Genomic DNA, 21,545 nt, shown 5'->3' on the forward strand with positions numbered 1-21,545 from the left:
CGTTAGTTTCGCAAACAAAATGCGCAACGCATCAACACGTTCAGCTGCTGCGTAACTCATGTCCGTGCGGGCCTAACAACCTTGCTCTGATCCTTCGTTTCACTCTCGTTTTCAATAGGTTGAAAACAGTCTGTATAGTTTATGTTAATTGGGTGAACGTGGGGGCTTTGCGAGAGGACGAATGCTGATTGGACGCGCAAACCCACTGCATCAATCTGATTGGCTGTTGGGTTCTGTGATCAGAAGGGCCGTTGATAGGAGCTCGTGTGAAACCGGCACTTCGCCACACGCGCTGCTGCCAGTGTGTCTGAGCTAAAAGCTTCACAGCTATCGGCGCTTCACTCAAATCACTTCAGACTCAACCCAAACACACATTACTGATTCCCTCTTGGTAAGTGTTTTTGGAATTAAATGGCTGAATTAAAAAAAGAGAGAAAAAAAAGCATTTATTTTGTGCATTTTTTTGTAGTCCGGTTAGCGTAACGTTACTGAATCCGATAACTCGTGCGCAGCTAATAGACATGTGCTGGATTTATTTGGTAAAAATCTACAATTCCAACATTTTTCATATTAAAACATATCGGGTGTTAAAATATGACTCTTTAATCGAGAACTTAAGCGGTAAGTCTCACGGTTAGGCCGCTGGGTGGGTTTTTGTAGCTCGACGCTGTGAGGATTAGCTTTAGCTTGTTCACCTCACCACCAGCCGACATTTCCTTCAAAGAGCGATCCCGCGTTTGAGTTGTTACATTATAATACAAGTTTTATACGATGTTTACATTCAATATTCTTCAAACTTATTTTCCACACATGTATGATTTTATCGTTTGCTGTTGATATTCATCATCTGGTCCAAGCTTATGCGACAAAGTACTGGGCACGTGCCTGATTCATCGTCGATTTAAGAAAATTATTGTTTTGGCTTAACTTATATCGTATATCTGACTGGATAAATATTTTTTCTTATACTATCAAATGTCATAATGGGATCACAAAGGAACCGGGCTCAAGATGGCAACGCGGTGTGTCTTGTTCGGGCCTAACGTACTTCAGTCCATTTCGCAATGGATTAATCTAATTAATGAGCAGTAATAATGTTCCACCCTAACGTTACATGATGAGCAGCTAAACCAAGTAATGTTCATATCGGGTGTGGCTGTTTACGTTTGAAATCTACAGAAACGATCGACATGAAACGGCCTTATTGCTTCTCGATGGGCTTAACAAAGGGATTTGTTTCGGTTTCCCCTCAGTGTCTGTCCTAGTTTTCAGTCAACCGATGTAGTTTACCTCTATAGCAGGTAAAGTTCTTCAACAAGAAATAGTAATTCTCAGTCACCCATCATGTTCTTTGACTTTCTCTGGAGGAACAAGATGTTACTGACAGCTCTTTTGTGTTCACCAGGAGAAAGTCATGGGTTTGGAACAACATGTGGATGAAAAATGTATTTTAACGAGCCATTTTGTTTTTTAGTTGAATCCAGTTGACCAAAGAAATGGTGATGGAGAAGCCAAGTGCCCATCTGGTCGGGCGAGAGTTTGTCCGACAGTACTACACCCTGCTGAACCAGGCTCCTGACTACCTGCACAGGTGAGGATTTGCTGCCTTCATAATCAGATTTTCTTTGCAAATGAGGTTTGCAGAAATTTGACCACAACCCCTCGCTGTTAAATGCATGTTTAAAATGTGCTAGCACATATTGCAATAGCTAAACATGTTGCTTTTATCCTTCTCAGGTTTTATGGCAAGAACTCATCTTATGTACATGGTGGTCTGGATAATAATGGCAAACCGGCTGAAGCGGTCTATGGGCAGTCTGTGAGTTAATGCAAGTGTTATGGATTTTTAATACTAGTTATGGTTCAGTGTAGTAGCTCAATGTCATTTTTCGGTTTGAACAGGAAATCCATAAGAAGGTGATGGCTCTCAGCTTCCGTGATTGTCACACTAAGATCAGGCACGTCGATGCCCATGCCACCCTGAACGAGGGAGTGGTGGTGCAAGTTTTGGGGGAGCTCTCCAATAACATGCAGCCCATGAGGAAATTCATGCAGACATTTGTTCTGGCACCTGAGGTATGAAGGTTTCTTCACAAATGCGTTATCAGATTAAATTGTTAAAGACCTTGGGTGAATAAGCTATTGTTGTTGTTTTTTGAACATCTGCCAATGCAGATGTAAACCATTGGAAATGTGAGGCTGTGTGGAGTAAAGACAAATAAAAAAGTGAATATGTAAATCGATATCTGAAATCGGCGTGAAAATATCAGGCATTTGATGGTTCACTCTGAAACTCGCAGTGCATATATTAATTTATTTGAAACGCAGCATTTGTGACTTCAGAATAGCTCTGCTATGTTACAATATTTAAATGGTTTTAATATATTGTGAATGTTCATTTTGTTTGTTTTTTCCCTAACTGACAACTGAAGCTTGTTAACCAACAAAATTGTTAAATTAGAATGGACAAGTGTCTGTGACCCATTTAAAATAACAAAATTATTTTTTCGAGGGTTTAGTTTTAAGGTAGGGACACACCAAACGGACGCCAAAGAACTAGCCCTGATGAAAATCTACTGTTGTCGCCTGGCGTCAGGGCAAAAAAGCTGACAAAGCAGCATGTGCTTACCGTTTTGATTATCAATCATGCTCATCACTTTCTTTATTCCACTTGGCTCATGTTAATATTAAAATATTCGCCCAGGAACACTCGGGTAAGATGACGTAAGCCTTCTGTCCGAACCGTCTTGATGACTTTGCTCGCTGTTTTGCTGTTATTCTCGTGTACTGACTCAATTCACTAACCTGTACAGCTAATAAGAGTTCTCTCTCTCACCGACGGCCCAACTCAGTTTCTACATGCTGATTCTCCAAGTCGGCCGACCCTCAAAAACAGTCCCGACATTGGCTTTACATGTGTAATAACAGCATAAGCAACAGAACATGAGGCTTCACACGATGCAACTGTAGCACTTCTGTGAACGGAGAAAAACAGTTATAGACTTAACATTTCTAACATTAACCTGACATCACAGCCTATTCGTTATCAAAATAAGTCAAAACATGAAAAGCTACACTGCTCAATTTAAATAGTCTGTATTACAATCTATGGCATTTGGCGTGACCACATTCCCGCTGTGGTGTTATGCCAAGCATATTTGAGCACGTGAAGGATTTTTTTTAATATCAATATAATGTAAACTAGGCTTTGTACTTCACTCACCTTCCAATAAGTAATAGTTTAGCATCCAAATACATTGCAAATATGGAAACATTTGGATTTGTGCCTAATGAGAGCGGTAGGCTACGTGAACTCAGCGCCAGTTTCAGTTTCGCTTTAAATTGATTTTTGTCTTGATGCTTGTATAGCTACTCTTATTTTTCATTTCTGTTCTGAATATTTTTAAAATGAAAGGATTTGCTGTGGAGTCAATGAAACTAAAAAAGCCTACAGCTATATTTGCAAACATTTTGCTTTATTTACTGGTATTTTACATTATTTCAGAATGTAATAGCCTAATAAAATCTGACTTGTACGTGACTGGCCTGTTTTCTCTCAAAAACACACTTTGGTATGTGTAGCATATTTAACCATGCAGCAAACATCTTAAAATATCTTGAAAAAATGAAACCGTTTAACTGATCGTATTAATCGGTAAAAATTCGTACTGTTGGTTAATGGTTAACCAGTTAATTATGAGCATCCCTAGTGCAGCCTTAGAAAACGGTCTAATAATGCGGATCACGTCAATTGAATGCGCCACTTCAATTTAAGGAATTGTGACAGCCCTAAACTAAACATCTTGTAATGAATGTCACTTCAGTTCTAAATTCGGAGAATGAATTATATTCAGTAAAAGACAATATAGAACAATATAATGTGAGCCCTTTAAAAGGTTTTGCCACAAGCTCAGCTCAGTCATTCTGATGAGTCTTTCACCAAAATGAGAAATGTCATATTTTAATATCGCAAGATCATGTGGCACAAGATCTTGTCATACCCCTAACTTTAAGAAATAATTGGCTAGATATTTCATGTGTGTGGAGTGAAGTTTAATGCGCAGGCATACTTCATTTTCTGCATTCTGCTCCAGTCTGTGCCCTCCCCATTTCACCTTTAGTCTCCTCTATTCGTTGATTCATTAGCATCTGTTCAAATCAAAAAAATTATTTGTTCAGTAATCACAGATGATTAAATAGAAATTCACCTGCTGAAAAGTGATTACAACATTAGACTTTGTGTCTTTGAAGCATCAACTTGTTCTGATCTTCAGTGTTTGATTGGTAATAGTGTTCTTAGTAATAAAATGGCTTTAGGCAGATTTGGCTTTTTTGCCAACAAATTAACTTTTTTCTCTTTTAGATTAATTAATTTTATTGTTGTAATCTTTTAGGGAACCGTTGCAAATAAGTTCTATGTACACAACGATATCTTCCGGTACCAGGATGAAGTGTTCGGGGACTCCGACTCAGAACCTCCTGAGGGTGAGCAGCTGATATTGTTGGTGTTTTTCAGGCATCTTTAGAGTAATCTGTCTCCCCATTGCTCTAGCTGTGAGCAGATGACTTCATTCATCTCCTGTTGTTCACAGAGTCTGAGGAGGACGTGGAGGAGCTGGAGCGAGTACACTCACCTGAGGTGGTCCAGGATGAGTCTGCTGGATACTACGATCAGACACCTTGGTAACTTGGATTCAGTTTTCGGCTCATTTAATATAGTTCAGTTTGGTAATCACTTGAGTAAGGCAGGATGCAAATCATGTGGGTGTGTTGTAAGTCAAAGCAAACTACACGCACTTCAATTTTGATTAGTTACATAAGGAATACTTCAGTAACCTTAAGTTGCCACAAGACTCTATTTGATATGATGCCCTCCAAAAAGTGTTGCTTTTTACCACTGAGTTGTGGTTTCATGCAAGTCTGTCCGTTTACAGCGTGGAGCCAGAGGGGCCGCAAGAAGAGGTGTCTATAACTCCAGAGCCCCAGCCTGAGCCAGAAGCTGAGGTGGAGCCTGAGCCAGCAGCTGTAGAGCTGAAACCAGAGCCCGTCAGCCAGCCTGAGGTTCATGTTGAGGAAAAGACTCAGAGATCTTCCCCTTCGCCCACACCTGCTGACTCCGCACCCACCATGCCAGAGGAGAACCGGGTAAGACCACCCTCGTTCATCACTGTCTCTCTCGTGTCAACTGACCTATATTTGTGAAGCTGTACATTCATCCCAAACTGGATAGGTGAGATTAAATGCTTTCTTGTTTTCAGCAATTTTCATGGGCTTCAGTCACTAGCAAGAATCTCCCACCAGGAGGAGTGGTCCCTGCCACAGGAGTCCCTCCACATGTTGTCCGAGTCCCATCTACGCAGGTAGATGTCACAACACTCTTACTCCATTTTGGTCTAGGAAATCTTATAATCTCTATCCTAATTAATGCTTTTACATTTTAATTTCAAAGTCAGTAAAACCTTTTTACAGTGTCCTTGTTACATGTAGTTACTTTAGTAATTACTATAAAGTGCATAATCACATGCAACTAGCCCTATAGTAAAAACATGTTAATTCTTATTCCTCAGTAGTTAAATATGTACTTGCACTATTTTAGTGTAAGGTTTCTGTGTTAGTGCAACTCTAAGTCCAACAATGTAACTTACTGTAGATCCTAATCAAGAAAATTTTGTAATAGTTCGGGGAATTGTGCATTAAATAATTTCATATGCTTGATTAATTGTGATTTGTGCTCCATAGCCCCGTGTAGAGGTGAAAGCAGAAACACAGACCACAGCACAGAGACCCCAGAGAGACCAGAGACCACGTGACCAGAGACCTGGACCCTCTCCTGCTCACAGAACATCGAGACCAGGAGGTGTGCAAAAGTCTACTGAATCTAGTATGGGTCCATTATAACTGTTTTTAAAATATTTACGAAAGTCGATTTGATGAATTTGCAGTTTCTTAATCTTATTGGCTCTGGCAAAACTGCTTTGTAATGAACTTCATGTCTGCATATAAATGGCATATACTCCAGTGAAATTGAAAGTTAAATTAAAAGTGTGGCTGGTCCACTAAAAACCTGAAAGGACATGAATCATCTGTTTAATCTCTGGTTTAGTGGTCCGGGAGGGTGAGAGCGGGGAGTCAGAGGTGCGGCGGACGATCCGGTATCCCGACAGCCACCAACTCTTTGTTGGAAACGTACCTCACGATGTGGATAAGAACGAGCTCAAGGAATTCTTTGAACGTAAGTGTAAATGGCACTCCTCAATTCAGACCTTTTAAAATGTAGATCAGATCCTCATCCTGCATGAGCTTACCTGCTTATTTCTTTTCAGAGTATGGCACTGTCCTTGAGCTGAGAATCAACAGCGGTGGAAAGCTGCCTAACTTTGGGTTTGTGGTATTTGATGACTCTGAGCCCGTGCAGAAGATCCTCAGCAATCGGGTACGCGTGGCTCTCAGATGTTGTGTGATACGGGATATTTTGCCGAATGCAGGATCATCAGAATGACCTTTTTTCTGTGTGTTGTAGCCCATTAAACTGCGAGGAGATGTTCGACTGAACGTAGAGGAAAAGAAGACCCGCTCGGCCCGTGAAGGTGACAGGCGGGACATCCGCCCTAGAGGCCCGGGGGGACCGCGTGACAGGATTGGCGGGTCAAGGGGACCGCCCACCCGTGGAGGCATGCCTCAGAAACCCAGTTTCGGAGCCGGTCGAGCCGCAGGACCCAGCGAGGGCCGCTACGCAGCACCACGTCAGTGAGGCAGCTCCCACGTCATTCACTGCTGATGCAAGTCACCCTGGTTAACACAGATGGCTTTTCTGTTCCCTGTCTCCATCCCTCACTCTAGGACCCAGGAGTGAGATTTATTTTTGTTTCTTTATCTGGACTTCCTTTTAATTCTGAGATTGAACTTGAATTTGTTGTAGAAAAACAAAACTGAAACTTGAATTGGGGAAAGGAGAAACCTAGCATTTGGTTTTAGAGTTCTCTCCCTGTTTCTTAAAGGAACGTGTTTTTACTGCTTGGGCAATCCTGTGTATTGCTAGCACCCGCTTTCAGGTCAAGTGCAAGTATGGTTTTATTCGGAATTGTTGCCATGTCAAATCATGGTTGTGTGTGAGTGACTATCTAGCATGTAAAGAATCCTGTTTGCCTTCTACTGTTGCACTTCATCAAGAATGACAACATATTTTAACAACTCCACTGATGAGAGAACAAAATAAACTCTATGTGCTATTTTGAAGCATGGCTGTGTCTTGTCTAGGTTAACAAATGTCGACGGATCATGCGGTAAATGGAAAATATAAATAAGGACAAATTTTAATTGACCTCTAGGCCTGGAACTAAAACTAAAATTTTCATAATTAAGAAAAGTGGCAATTATGTAGAAAAAAAGGATTTACTGTTTGACAAGGGACAACATGAAGTCTGAAAAATCCTTTTAGACAAAGTTTGCATATGGGATCATATAATACAATAGAAAGCATAGAAATGTGCATGTCAAATGATACACGGTAGGAAAAAAGCAATTTAAGTATTTTTTTAAAATATATATACTGCTGCTCACATCCAAAATAATTAGGTTTAAATAATTCTTAGGTTTAAATGGCTCTTTGGAAGTAGTTTTAAAGTTGCCTCTAAAACACCTGGTAGTAATAAGTGACAGGTAAAATCATGGATGTTAGTCACCATGAAATCAAAATTGACTTATGGAGATTACACTATTATAAATGATTCATCCATGCACATTTTTTTTTTGTAAAAGTCAGGTGCCCTTGTAATCTTTAACTGCCCTATTTTTTGAGATTACCCCAAATCACCGCTCAAACCACAGCCATCCATACAATTCCCCAAGTTTTTCCTGTTTGAGAAGCTGTTTCACACAGATATGTTACCATAGGGAAGAAAAGGATATTGCAATTTCTGTTTCATGTCAACTTAAATTCTACATGGTACAGGTTGTCCCCTTCCAATGTATTTCACCATGTTAAAATGACATCACAGAGAATCCTCACGTTTGTTGGCTGCTGCATTTGAAGATACGTTAGCATGCTGATCATTTTATATATATATATATATATATATATATATATATATATATATATATGCAAATCTAATTTCTAAAGGCTGCAGCACCTGAAGATCTTCATAGCATTGGCTCAATCTTTTTTCCATTACTCCCGGGGTAGAACTGGTCATAACAGAAAAGTCAATTTTGCACTTATAGACATCCATCACCCAGCCACCAAAATGATGAGATTTTGCAATATTGTGCTGCCACTCTCAACAAATATCAATATGTTATATTGCCATAGCAGCGTTCTTTACCGATACCTTATCCCGAGGCACACGCCGGCCAATCATCTTCCCATTTTCTCAGTCTGATTGAGTTACTGAGATGACTGGGCCTAATTAAGAATTCATGTGCTTGCATCATACTGGAAAAAAAAAGAAAAAAACACAATCACAACTGTAGCTCATTATAAACAGTGAATGTGATTAGCTGTAGCAGTGATGTAGGGGGGTGTTGACCAGCAGGTGGCCCAAGCATTAGTATTCATGAGAGGGACAGTGCAGCTTCTCTCCGCTACTTTATTTTGAAGCCCCACACCCTCATGACCCACATGAGTTCAAGATGTCCTCATACAGCTGGCCACAACCCACCAAACATACGGACCCCCAGCTGGACCCTCTGCAACACCACAGTCACCGGCACAGCTATTTAAAGGGTTAGTTCAGCCGCAAATCAACATTCTGTCATTACTTACCCTCATTTTGTTCCAAAATTGGAATCGGTTGCTTTTGTCCTTGCAATTAGTCACCATGGCCACTGAGGCTTTTATGCCTTAACCCCCCCAAAAAAGCACCATAAAAGTGGTCAGAATGACTTCTCTGTTTGAGATTCTGTGTTAGGAACAGACCGAAATTAAAGTCATTATTCAATGGAAATCTTCCCCTCTAGTAAGCTGTGAACCACTGCAACCAAATCATTCAGAGTCAGTGAATTATTCAGACTGCTTATCAGTGAATCAATCATTCTATTCAAAACATGAGCAACTTAAATTTTCTCTCTAGTCACAAAACTAACGTATATGGTACTTTCAAGATGCCTTTGCAACTTTCTTGAAGCTTAATTCATTGTATTTGCATTAGGGATGTGCGCAACGACTAATTTCATTATCGTTTAAATGGGAATTCTGCAACAGACCAGTCTAGACTGTCTGTATAAGCTAGTGATCCATTTGAATATGAACTAATATGGACTTGGACAACCTTAAAAAAATTTGTTCCCATTTCTAATCTTCCCTTTTTTGCTAAAATTCTATTGAATTGTTGCTTCTTAATTATACACTTTATCTTACTTTAAACAATATTTCTGAGCCCCTTCAAGCTGGCTTCTGCAAACTCCACAGCACTGAAACATCATTAGTTAAGGTCACCAATGACTTGTTAATAGCTTCGGACTCTGGCTGTCTTTCAATTCTGATCCTTCTTGGTCTTAGTGCAGCTTTTGACACTGTATCATTCTCTTTTGCTAATACTGAATTAAAGTCATATCTCTCAGACCGTAGGCAGTTTGTCTCCTTGGGTGGATGCAAGTTCAAAGTTGGTTCAGTTCAATTAGGTGTTCCCCAGGGATCGATTTTGAGCCCCTTACTTTTTAGCATTTACATTTTTCCTCTTGATCAGCTACTAAGATCTCTTGGTCTTAATTTTCATTTTTACACAGATGACAACCAGGTTTACAGGTAAAACCTGGTGATAATGCAGCTGTCACCTTTATTTAACTGTTTCTGAGATAAAAATATGGATGTCTCTAAAATTTGTCTAAACAATGACTAGCCTGAGGTTATGCTCTTTGGTTCTCCCCACAACTACTTAAAGCTGGTTCTTTAACCTTTAATTTGGATGGCTCAGCTCTGGAGTTTCAAACAAAATGTAATGAGAGTGATTTTTGGTGCAAATTTTACATTTGATCCTCATTTTAAAATTAGATTTTTTTTAATTATCTCAGAAACATTGCAAGACTGTGCCCCATGTTTATCTTTCTCTGTGGCTGAAAAACTGATCAATACATTAGTATTTTCCCACATTGATTATTGAAATGCTCTACTTGCTGGGGTCTCTAAATCTACATCTAAATTGCAGTTATGCTGTATGTTCATATAGATTTAAAAATTCTACAAGGCTTTGCATGGTTTGGCGCCACACTATTTGATCTTTTAACCCTCTACACTCTCAATCCTCTCCTCCAATTCTGTATTTTTTTTTTTTTAACTCTTCCTTCGACTCAGAAGAAGATATTTTGAACGATGCCGGCAACCAAATAGTAGATGGGCTCCATTGACTTCCAAAGAATCCCCCCTCCCTTTTATTTCAATGAACTTAGATATTTATGTGGTTCAGATAACATACAAATTTTAAGCTGATTTGACAAAAGAAAAACTGTTGTGATAACAAACGGGGCACCCCCGTGATTTCAGCAACAACCCACGCTGAGGCCCCGGATCCCCTAGCTAATTCCCTGGCGGCAGTATCATATAATCGATTAGTCCCTCACATCCCTAACGGCTAAAAGGATGGCTTGCACATTTTTCAAAACGTATCCATTCATGTTCCATGGATGAACCACCCCTTTAAAAAAATTTCACCTCCAGAGTTTTTTATTGCTAAGTTGTTAATAAAACAAAATGAACAGTTCTATTTCTCAGCTAAGACTGAAAATATTTCTCATATATTGAAGGAAAAAACATTCTGTCAAAGCCTTCATGTTTCACTGGCTTCAGGCCCCGCGGCGGTTTTCAGTGTCAGCCGTAATGTAATTCCAGTCCCACTGTAAAGCGCAGGGCAGTCAGAGGGGCGGGGGCTCCTCCAGACTACTCAAGCGAGGGGACAAATTGACTGAGCCTTTGTGCTTCATAATCCACTTGCATAATTTAAAAGCCTGAGCAAGGATGGCCATAAGGCCGAGTATGGATGTATTCAAATGCAGCCATACAGGGGCCTCTGGGAAATTCTTGCAAAGTGTATACTTTCCAGAGCCTGAATCTGCTTAATTGACTTTCCTCTAAAAATTGTTTGGGGTATATAAAAAAAACCCAAAAAACAAATGCTTTGAAATAATATTAAAACAATGTCAATATCCAATGTGACTTTGAAATTTTAAATAAGGACAACAGCACCATCTTAAAAAATGTCATTCCCCTAAAATGGTTGAAGCAGTGCATGAAAGGACAAACAATTTATCTCCTGCATTAATCAAATATTTTTTTTATGGATATATTTTAGTTTACTGGTTACTATCATCCATCCATCCATCCATCCATCCATCCATCCATCCATCCATCCATCCATCCATCCATCGATCGCCATGTCCCAAATGGCACACTCTGGACTTGTGGACTTCCTCAGAGTCCACACTTTGGTGACGTCATGTAGTGCAGACCTATAGGGCCCTTGGCTCGAGTCCACGAGGGCGCATTGAGAGGTATTTTTGGGACAGACTCAATCGTCACGCCGGAAATAACGGTCTGGTTGTTGTTGGACAGGAGAAATCACATTTTTGCGCTCCGACGTCTTATCTCCATGTCAACTACACATTTTTTATGCATGCCACCTAGATGGGCATTAGACAATACATCATGCTTATTTAAATGATGTATACAGTTGTACATAATACATAATGTTCCATTTGAACCAAGATTACAATTTTAACACATAATGAAAATGTGCACGAGTTTCAGATGAATTTACAGGTTTCAATATTCATACTGTTTACATATGACTCAGTAAAGCCCTGACATTCGGTTCTATTTATTTAATGAATCATAACGCGATCGTATTATTCAACGCGCTATTATTATGTTGGAGACATCAACCACTGCTCGATGACCATAATGTTTGTATAAACTGTAGGTAACAACTGGTAAAATGTACATCTAACGTTAGGTCATAAAAACCGTAATATTTTCCTCTCAGCCATGTTAACAATTGTCCGTGAGCGAAATCTCCTCCCATCCGTTGTCTGATTGGCCTTTCGCACACTTCAGGACGGCCTACGGACTCGTAGACTCAGCGAGCACGCGCAATTTAAGTCCACGAGACCGAAAGTCCTCATTAAGTGCGCCATTTGGGACAGGGGGCCTATATGGTATACATTTTACATATATAAAGGGATACAGTATACATTTTTTATATATCATTTTTTTAATATATAAAATTGCAACGACCAATAAACAAAACAGACCTTCTATCTTCTCTGATATTTTCCTTTGTATATTTTTTGGGGGATCGTTACGACTATGAAATGGCTTCCTGCATTTAAGATATGTATCATACTTTGACTTGACACATTTTTGTCATAGCAGTAACATAACTACTTTACTTACTGCTTTTTAGAAATGATAACAAAATATTGTAATACAAAAAAAAAAAAATATATAAAAACTTGTAAGGATGTCAGCCCTTTAATAAGATTTTGAGCCATCCTGTATTTTCTTTAAATATATGCGCCACAAAAGTATTTAAAAAAAAAGAATTGAAGTTCAGAAATTGAATATATGCTCAACATAGATGTCATTGTCAGAGTGGAATGCATTTTCTTTTGGAATAAACAGATAGATTCAAACTCACACACACACGGTTTCCATATTATATGGGAACATTCCAAAGACATAATGATTTTTATACTGAACAAAATGTATATTATCTCCCCAACACTAACCCTAAACCTACCCATCACAGAAAACATTTTTACATTTTCACATCACAGCATTTTTAAAAAACAGAATCTAGTATGATTCATAAGCTTTTCCTCATAGTTACCAAAAAATGTCCCCACAAGGACAAGGATTTCAGATATTGCCGTCTTTGCATGGACGAAGAACATAATGCGTTTAAAATGCACATACACCGTTTATTTGAGTGATAACATTTTCCCTTTTTAATGCTGTTAAACTAAATGTACGGAGCAAACTGTTTGCTGAAAATATCCACAACAACAATGAAATAGGAGCGCAGTTTATTTGTCAATCAATTGTGCCTGAAAGTTGTGTTATATTTATATAAATGAATGTATATGCTCATACCCAACGTGATTCTTAGTTTAGCTCACACAAATTTCACAATTCTCACAAACTGTTCAGATGTTTTAGTTCAGAAAACCTTTAATAGAATTAGATTTAGCATTATGACATATTTCAATAAATATTGTGTTATATACAGATATAGCAGAAATGGTACATTCCGTTTTTCTTCAAATTGCTCACATTTCTGTACAAGCCAAAAATATCTGCCATTTAATTCTATTCATGCAAAAAATTCCATGTTTTAGTATTGGAACATAAAAAATAAGAATTTGCTGTTCTTTTCACTGCTTGGAAGTGCACTCGGAGTATGACAAGAAGCAAATGAAGAGATGCACTTGGTGCCAATCCACAATAGAAGCAAATAAACCCCAAAATTAAGGCCATACCAACTTGTGCAAAAATAAAATTTTACCCACAGTTTTGCGTACATAAGTTACATATGATGGCCATGCCAATCATCACTCAGAGATCACCACTTCCTGGGCAGTTGCGATCGAATCCAAGGTGGCATTGAATCAAAACAGGACAAATCAATAAACAAATGATAAACACACACACACACAAAAGAAACATGCCTCAAAATAAGAGTCAGAAATCATCAGGACATTAAATGGATATTTTCATGATAATTAAGCCAAATAACAAATCGTATTTGCATATAGCACATATTTCACATCACACTGTCCTTGTGTTCCCGAGCCAGTATTATTTGTTATAACTCGTCGTGTATATTGCGTGTGTGAGGGCCCGGGGCGTCACTGCTGTCATTTCCACACGGGACAGTCCAGCAACGTCGTCAATAGCCTTAAGCAGGGTTCATCAAGAAAGAAATCGGTCATTAACAGCAACATGAAGCTGAACGTATTTCTACAAATGTTCTCTAAATGTGTTTTTGACTACATATTTGCGTTTCCCATTTCAAGAATGAGCACATCAAGTGTATAAAGCAACTTTATGACTTTCCACACTGTACACTGTGATGTATGTCATACATCGTGTGCCTCTATCAGTCTCACACAGGACCTGCCGGAAGAATGACTATTTGAAACAACAATGATTTGTATCGTTTGTGATGTTACAGATCCAGTCGTGAACACTCCTTTCAGCACAATTCATCATGTGTGAACATTCAAATGATGTGTGAAATGTGTTCTTGCTACATTGTGCTGCATGTGGATAGCGTTTCACATTACAACGTTCTCGAGTAGAACTCAGCTTCTGCTCAACGTATCATACAGCGAGGTCTAATATATAGTGTAACCCAGTGTCTTCACCGGTGAGGTATAAACCAGTTTTCAGATCACACATTTGAGCACTTTATCACAAGCCGATTCATTTGAGGGAGAAGATTTGATGTTGAGAATCAAAAATAGCCCTTCAAATTTACCATGATGCCTGGTCATTTAAAGAAATGAAACCAATAAATTATTGTGGAATAAAAAAATAATAAATTAAAATGTGCCATCAATTACCCATGAACTTATTTAGCTTCACTCTCAACCAAAAATATATAGGTACATCAAAAACATCATGATACCATTTGGACCAAGATGCAAGTTCGGATTTCTTGTCACAAAATGTCTGACTAGTCGCAGTGTATAAAGATATATGCTTGTAGGTTTTCTTGAATAAATGTTTGAAAAACTGAATAAATTACAAATGTTACAGGTCTTACAAAATTGGTCAATGTCAAACAGGACGAAATGGAGACGACAAAAATTGGTCAAACTTCAGTTTGAAAACCGGAAAGGCAAATTGACTACAGAGTAACAAAACTGCTCTTTGGTTTGAAACAAAAAATAAAAGAAAAAAATACGTCACGCATGGCAAAATCTTGCATATCCTACACAGAGCATCTATCACACAGTCTGGACACATGCTCGCTTTGTATAATGGTGTTTCTCTTCAGTTCGGCAGTCAAACAAAACATTACAAAAGTGAAAAATGACATCTATATCATCTGCACCACACACACACACACACACACACAAAAAAAAGCCTCGCCATGCATAGACAGCAAATGAGCATGACTGGAAGAGAAAATTTAACACGTACGAAATAGCATCTTTTGGGGCCTTCGGAATAAAACGGCCATATTCGACATGATGAACACTAAAAATAATTGCATATACTGTAGGATTATTGCATAGAGAAGCCAGATGAAAATGCATCCTAAATTTCACAAACTAAACCTTTGTGCACTTTTTTTTTATTCTGTTGCACAATGCAGTGTTTATACATATAGTCTGAAAAAAGAAATTCACTGTAATATACATTTGGTTGGAAATATAGATCTAGTATCATGGCACTGGCTGTACTGCTAAACCAAGCTTATAAAAATAACACTGTTGAAGTATGAGATATGAAAGATCCCTTTGCTTTTCTGTCTGTCCGTTTCTGACGTACTCTGAGATGATGAAAACGATGGCAAAGCAAAAGAATGCAAAGAGAAAAAAAAATGCTTAAAGGTATATTTTATTTATTTTACATGTATCTAGATATATCTAGTGGTAACTTTACAATAAGGTTAATTAGTTAACATTAGTTAACTACATTAGTTAGCATGAACTAATAATGAACTGCACTTACACAGCATTTATTCATCTTTGTTAATTTCAACATTTACTAATACTTTATTAAAATCTTGTTAACATTAGTTAATGCGCTGTGAACTAACATGAACAAACAATGAACAGTTGTATTTTTATTAATTAACAAAGATTAATACATACAGTAACAAATGTATTGTTCATGGTTTATTCATGTTAGTTAACTAATTAACCTTATTGTAAAGTGTTACCAATAAATTATTTGTATTCCCCCCCTCTCAACCCTTGGGTTGTTTTGGCTTTTAATATATCAAATGGTGAACACATAAATAAATAAATTAAACTGTATTTTTTTTTTTTTGGTCAACCTAAAAGATGACTTTTGGCACATGAATAGAACATAACCTGATGTTTAAAAACAAACAAACAAACAAAAAATTTAAATGAGCACAGATAGAGGAACACATTGACCACAGCTCGAATAAATATATATATTTTTTCACTGGCACTCATCAAGATCCATTAATAATCGACATCAGAATGAAACATCCAGGACACGTACTGTACCAAAACAAATCTCGGTCTCTGCAACGTTTTCATCGTATAATCATGGAAGCCCCAAACTGCCTTCGAGACACCAAAAAAAGTTGAATTTTCAATCACTTTCTTATGGAAGTATTATCATTTAAATATATGATATATTACAGCAGTAATGTTTCTCCATATTCTCGCAATGCAGTGCGTCTTCAAGTTGCAAAAAAAGTTGTACAAGTTTTCCTCTTGGATTCCCAGTCATCAGTTCAGAAGTTCTTAAGTTGAATATTTACTTTTAGTCATTTTCATTTTTTTAGTAAATATATTGCCACATTCATATATCATGCATTTTACTGCATTGCTATTGCACAGGTCCGGATTATTCAGAAGGACAGGAGAGAAAGAGACGGAAAAAAAAAAGAGGAATAAATACCTCTGCCGGGGACTCGTCATCACCGAAAGCGAGTGAGAGCACTGCAGTGAGAGAAAGGCGGGCACGGTGGGATGTGGGGAGGGGTGTAGGGACGGGTGTATTCGGATCTCTTTACTGCGTTATTTACTTCATATTGTGAACATCCTCGCTGCGGATGATCTTGTAAATGATCCAGTAGAAAATGTTAAAAATGAGGAAGACCAGCGGAAAGGCCACACGCGACACCGTGTCGATCCGTTTGGCGCGGCTAATGAAGAGCTTGCGCATCTCCTCTACGGTCTTCTCAGGGGGGTTGGTGGAGGTGGGTGCGTTGTTGTTGTTGCCCTTGATGGCCATGCCGTCTTTGCCTTGGAGACACGCCGGACCCATGCCGTAGGCGGAGAAGCTGAATCTCCCGTCTCCCGCCTCGTCCTCCTGCAATACAGCACAGGTGTTGATCGGTCAAGAAACACGTTATTCACACGCTTCACCTTAAACGATGCGCTTTTATTGAACTCCTTCCACACAGAGATTCCGGAAAATACACTGATAATGTGTCCCGGGATCGTATGATTTTGACACCTTCACACTGCCAGTGATTTTCTGGAATCTGTGCGTGCGTTCACACGTGACTTTGTTACTATACAATGTGAATATTGATCTGCATTTAAAACCCCTGGTCAAAGAGTCGCACGATAACTACGCCATTGTGACGACACGTGCGTCATCAATATGACACACCCCTTACGGCAGGGATGGGCAACTTCGGTCCTGGAGGGCCACTGTCCTACAGAGTTTAGCTTCAACCCTAATCAAGCACACCTGAACAAGCTAATCAAGGTCCTCAGGATTACTAGAAAATTATAGGCAGGTGATTTTTTCAGGGTTGGAGCTAAACTCTGTAGGACAGTGGCCCTCCAGGACCGAAGTTGCCCATCCCTGCCTTACGGCCTTGGTCCTGCCTTTTGTTCACTTTTGTTGGGACTGATCCCAGCAATAGGGGCTTTTGCACCGGGTAGTTCTAGGGACTAGCCACCAGGGTGGTTCCCCGAGAACTAATAGTTCCCCTAGGAACATTTTCCTGGTTGCCTTCGCACCGCCAGTAGGAACTCTGAAGTGACATAAGCCCTGCTTTTTGTTGTAACTTTTATTTTGATTGTACGGCAGACATTTATTTTGACGGTGCTGAGAACACCAGGGGCCGGTTTCACAAAGATAGACTTTGACTATGGCTTAGATATAGTAGATAGTCAGACTTCAGATAGACATCTAAATCAGACCGTTGCACAAAGCACTTAAGACTCTGACTATCTTAAGTAGGACTACACTGCAATGCATTCTGGGTAAAATAAGACACTTTTCAAAACAAAAAACATGGCGGATCGAGTAAGCGCATTCAACCGCTCAGTGCAGTTTACCCCAGCCGAAAATATGTGTTTGTTGGAGGAGTATAAATGACGGCGTATGTTTTTATGTTTCCATTGTTCGATCGCGCCCGTGCCTCTCTCTCTCTGACACACACACACACTTCAGCATTGCAATCTTGACATCGCAGCCTGTTATTATGCAGCATTCACACCAAACGCGAATAGAGCGTCAAATTCGCGTCTATCACGTCTAGTTCGACGCTTGAACATTTTGAATCCATTCGCGCGTCCAAGGCGAATAAGACGCGCGTAAAGCGAGCGTTTGAAGCGAAATAGACGGGCGTTCAGAGCTATGACTCCACTGTGACTCTACTACCCCCAGTTGCGTGAGCGGTGTATTGCATTTCACGCATCGCCCGTGACGCTTGCGTCCACTGCTCAGACTATGAAAGGGAGCGCGTTGATCGTTGCTCGCGTTGACTATGTAACGGCCCTAACAGTTACAAGGACATTTTACTTGGGAATGTAATAACTGGAAGAAATGTTTAAATTATGAGCCATTTTCCCTTTTCTTTTGGCTGATTGTTACTGCTGGTTGCCAAGGTAACAGAGTCTTAGACCTAAGTTAGCCTGGGGTAAGGTGTCTAATTTTTTGGTCTAAATTAAGTCAGTCTTTATTTTTGTGAAACAGTCTAACTTGCATTAGACTAGTCTATGAGCAAATTTTAGACTTGTCTAACACTATAGACCGGTCTAAAATAGCTTTGTGAAACCGGCCCCAGAGCCTGAGCACATAGCGCTCCCATTCTCTGTCTTCATTAGTAGGGCCCTATAATTTCCGCAATCGCGGAATTGGCAAATTAACGCGGAATCTAGTGTTAACGCGGAATTTTGCGGAATTTTACATATTTAGAATAAAATTCTGTTTTTGTGTGGGAGAAACACGTATGTCTGAGGAAAATGTAGACCGGGGGAAGCAAATCTGGGCGACACAACCCCTCCCGTCATTTCAGCTCCCCCTTCAAAACAATGAAAGCATGGCGAAGCGGCTCTCAACGGCTCTGCTTTCGTCTGCGAAAAAGTTAAGAAACTCGACGCTAAGCCCTTAGTACCGAGCCGAGCAGTTCCCACGTGACTTTTATGTGTCAGGCGAACATTCCGTTGACTGGAAGCGCAAAAATACATGCACTGGCCACCTGTTATCCAAAAGCCATGTGAAGAACAAGGAGAAGTACAATGATAACGCTATTAAGGCCACCACGTCCCTACATACGTGCATTACTGCTGCTGCATTCAACTTGGCTGTTACATGATGACAAAGGGAGTTTTCACACCAAACTGAAAAGTCCGAAAATCCGGACCAAACAAGGTAGGTGTGAAAGGGCCCAAAGTCAACTTTAATTTCATAACTCAGGGAGTAGGCCCTACTTGCTGTATTTTGCCTTGTGTTTGCACTTTAATGTACTGTATGGAAAAGATGATTCTTATAAGTATATGTATAACACTGAAAATTAGAGGGGTTTTTTTTGTCCTATTTTTTTTACTTGAAAGAAAAAGCTAATGGAGCACTTTTATTTAAACTTATATAATTTATTTTACTGGACAGTATAAAGCTCATTACCATTCATATTTTGTTGTTACTGAAAAGTACTGAGTAAATGTGATGTTTGTTACCTCAATAAATTTAAGGTCATTCCTATTTTATTTGTGTACATTTTAATCATTAACATTAAAAGCACTCTTTTTACGACTAAAATAACAGTAAAGGGTAAAAAAAAAAAAAAACTGAATTCCCAAAAATTAAAACGGAAAAAAAGGAATTTGCAAAAATTAAAACTAACTACATTAGTTTACGACCTGTTTAACAGTCCTGTCTAATACGTTATTAGATAGAACTGTTATACAGAGAAAGTAGACAGTATATGAACATTTATTAGCGTTTGCCGTGTGGTTGATGCCCAATGTCGCTAGCTGAGCAGAAATACATTATCATGCTTTGCTTGGTCCCCTCAAAGTTGCGTTGCATTTTCTCCTTAGCGTAAGGGTTAAGAGGCCCATCCATCACCGTTTTCCATATTCGTAGAGTTAGTTTCTGGAGTTACACTGTTTTTTTAAAAATGGCGGGGTTTTGCGTGCGTCTGGCCAATCAGCGTACACTAACGTCACTGGTAGTTCCTATAGTGCTGGTTTAGACCCTACTCTGAAGTGGGAGCTAAATTAGTTCCTCCAAAAGGAGTTCCAAGAACTAAAATCATTCCTAGTTCCTGCGGTGCGAACAGTTATAGGAACTATGTAAGGTTTCTCCGGTGCGAAAACCCTTATTTGTTACTAGGTCCCCATCCTGGGACATGTTTGCGTTCACACATTAGGCACTCTAGCAATTTTATGGCAGTTTTCTGGGATCAACGCTCTGTGTGAAAGGGGCTTGAGGGATTTTAATTCTCTCATCGTCTACTACTCACCCTCATGCCATTCCAAATGTATGACTTTTTTTTTAAAGCAGACAGAAATGAAGATTTTTAGAAAAATAATCCATCTCTGAGAGTCCAGAGTGCTTTTTAAGCTGCACGTAATACGGGGTTACGATGCTTTTAACCCTTGATAGAGGAACGTTTCACACTTGTAATTCAGAAGCAGGGTTAGCACTGCATTTGTGGTGTGTGAATCTCACATTTCCAAACTTTTGTAGTGTGAAATTATGTGGTGTTACAATACCAAAACAGAAACAGACAATCGTGTGCTTCATATTCAGCGGCTTTGGACAGTCAAGGAGAGTATATATTGTATTGTATTGTATATAAACAGCATTTCAGTGTTTTTTTTTTTCTTTTGGTGGGGTCAAATGGTGACACGTCCATTCAAGAGAAATCTTGATTGCACAGTCAGCACTGTATAATATGAGTATGCTCAATGCTAGAGACTGCGTCCTATCAATGACACTGACAACGCAAATATGCAAATAAGAACGTTAACCTAGGGTTCATGAACGTACAGTATGAAATTTATGAATACCCTGGATTAATTGTTAACCCTAAAGTATCAGCAGAGTGAAATGTGAAGAAAGATGGATTCTGTTTACCAAGGTTTACAATGACCCAGTGTTAACTAGTTCAAGTGTGAAAAGCCCTCATATAATGCCAGTGGACAGCAACCCAAAGAGTTAACGTTTAAAAAAAACACAATCGTGATGGTAATCCATACGACCCCAGTTGATAAATCAATATTTAGTCAAGCAAAACGATAGGTGTAGGAAAAATACTAATATTCAAACAAGCTGCTTTCGGACAACTGTCATACGTGGGTTCATGAGAACATCGTGAATTTGCTAGGTTGTGAAGCGTGACATAAGTGCTTACATCATGCTTCTTAACATGCTCATGTTTACATCGAGCGTGAAGTCATAAACGCACATATGACAGTTGGAAGGAAGTGATGGTTTATATTAGTTGCTATAGTTGCTTCGTTTCGCTTCATCCACTGGGGTCGCATTATTGATTACCTTCATGTTTGTTTTGTTTGTTTTTTGAGCCGTCAACTTTTGGGTTAATGTCCACTTGCATTATGTGGACTCACATAGATGATTATTTTTCGAAAAATATTTG

General features: G+C 39.1%; 2 protein-coding genes across 4 annotated transcripts in view; one reads left to right on the forward strand and one right to left on the reverse strand.

Moving 5' to 3' along the window:
- Positions 1 to 217: 217 nt before the first annotated feature.
- g3bp1 (GTPase activating protein (SH3 domain) binding protein 1) lies at positions 218 to 7,236 on the forward strand. 2 transcript variants are annotated; one of them, XM_084133692.1, is made up of 12 exons: positions 218 to 391; positions 1,475 to 1,591; positions 1,738 to 1,819; positions 1,903 to 2,076; positions 4,395 to 4,485; positions 4,593 to 4,683; positions 4,935 to 5,145; positions 5,259 to 5,360; positions 5,740 to 5,881; positions 6,104 to 6,232; positions 6,324 to 6,433; positions 6,521 to 7,236. In XM_084133692.1, exons 2-12 carry the CDS (start codon positions 1,497 to 1,499, stop codon positions 6,749 to 6,751), a joined length of 1,458 nt encoding a protein of 485 aa, XP_083989818.1. In that variant the 5' UTR covers positions 218 to 391; positions 1,475 to 1,496; the 3' UTR covers positions 6,752 to 7,236. The 2 variants fall into 2 exon arrangements, with proteins under 2 accessions (XP_083989818.1, XP_083989819.1); XM_084133693.1 differs by having other exon boundaries at positions 238 to 391; positions 5,740 to 5,857.
- Positions 7,237 to 15,991: 8,755 nt separating this feature from the next.
- glra1 (glycine receptor, alpha 1) overlaps positions 15,992 to 21,545 on the reverse strand; it is a 57,243-nt gene continuing 51,689 nt past the window's right edge. For both annotated transcript variants that reach the window (XM_084133696.1, XM_084133695.1), the window contains one exon: positions 15,992 to 17,011. In XM_084133696.1, coding sequence (XP_083989822.1) covers positions 16,721 to 17,011 — 291 coding nt within the window. In that variant the 3' untranslated portion in view covers positions 15,992 to 16,720. The remainder of the gene's footprint in view (positions 17,012 to 21,545) is intronic.

Source organism: Abramis brama (assembly GCF_963993115.1).
Source record: "Abramis brama genome assembly, chromosome: 13".
In the NCBI taxonomy this organism is placed as follows: domain Eukaryota; kingdom Metazoa; phylum Chordata; class Actinopteri; order Cypriniformes; family Leuciscidae; genus Abramis; species Abramis brama.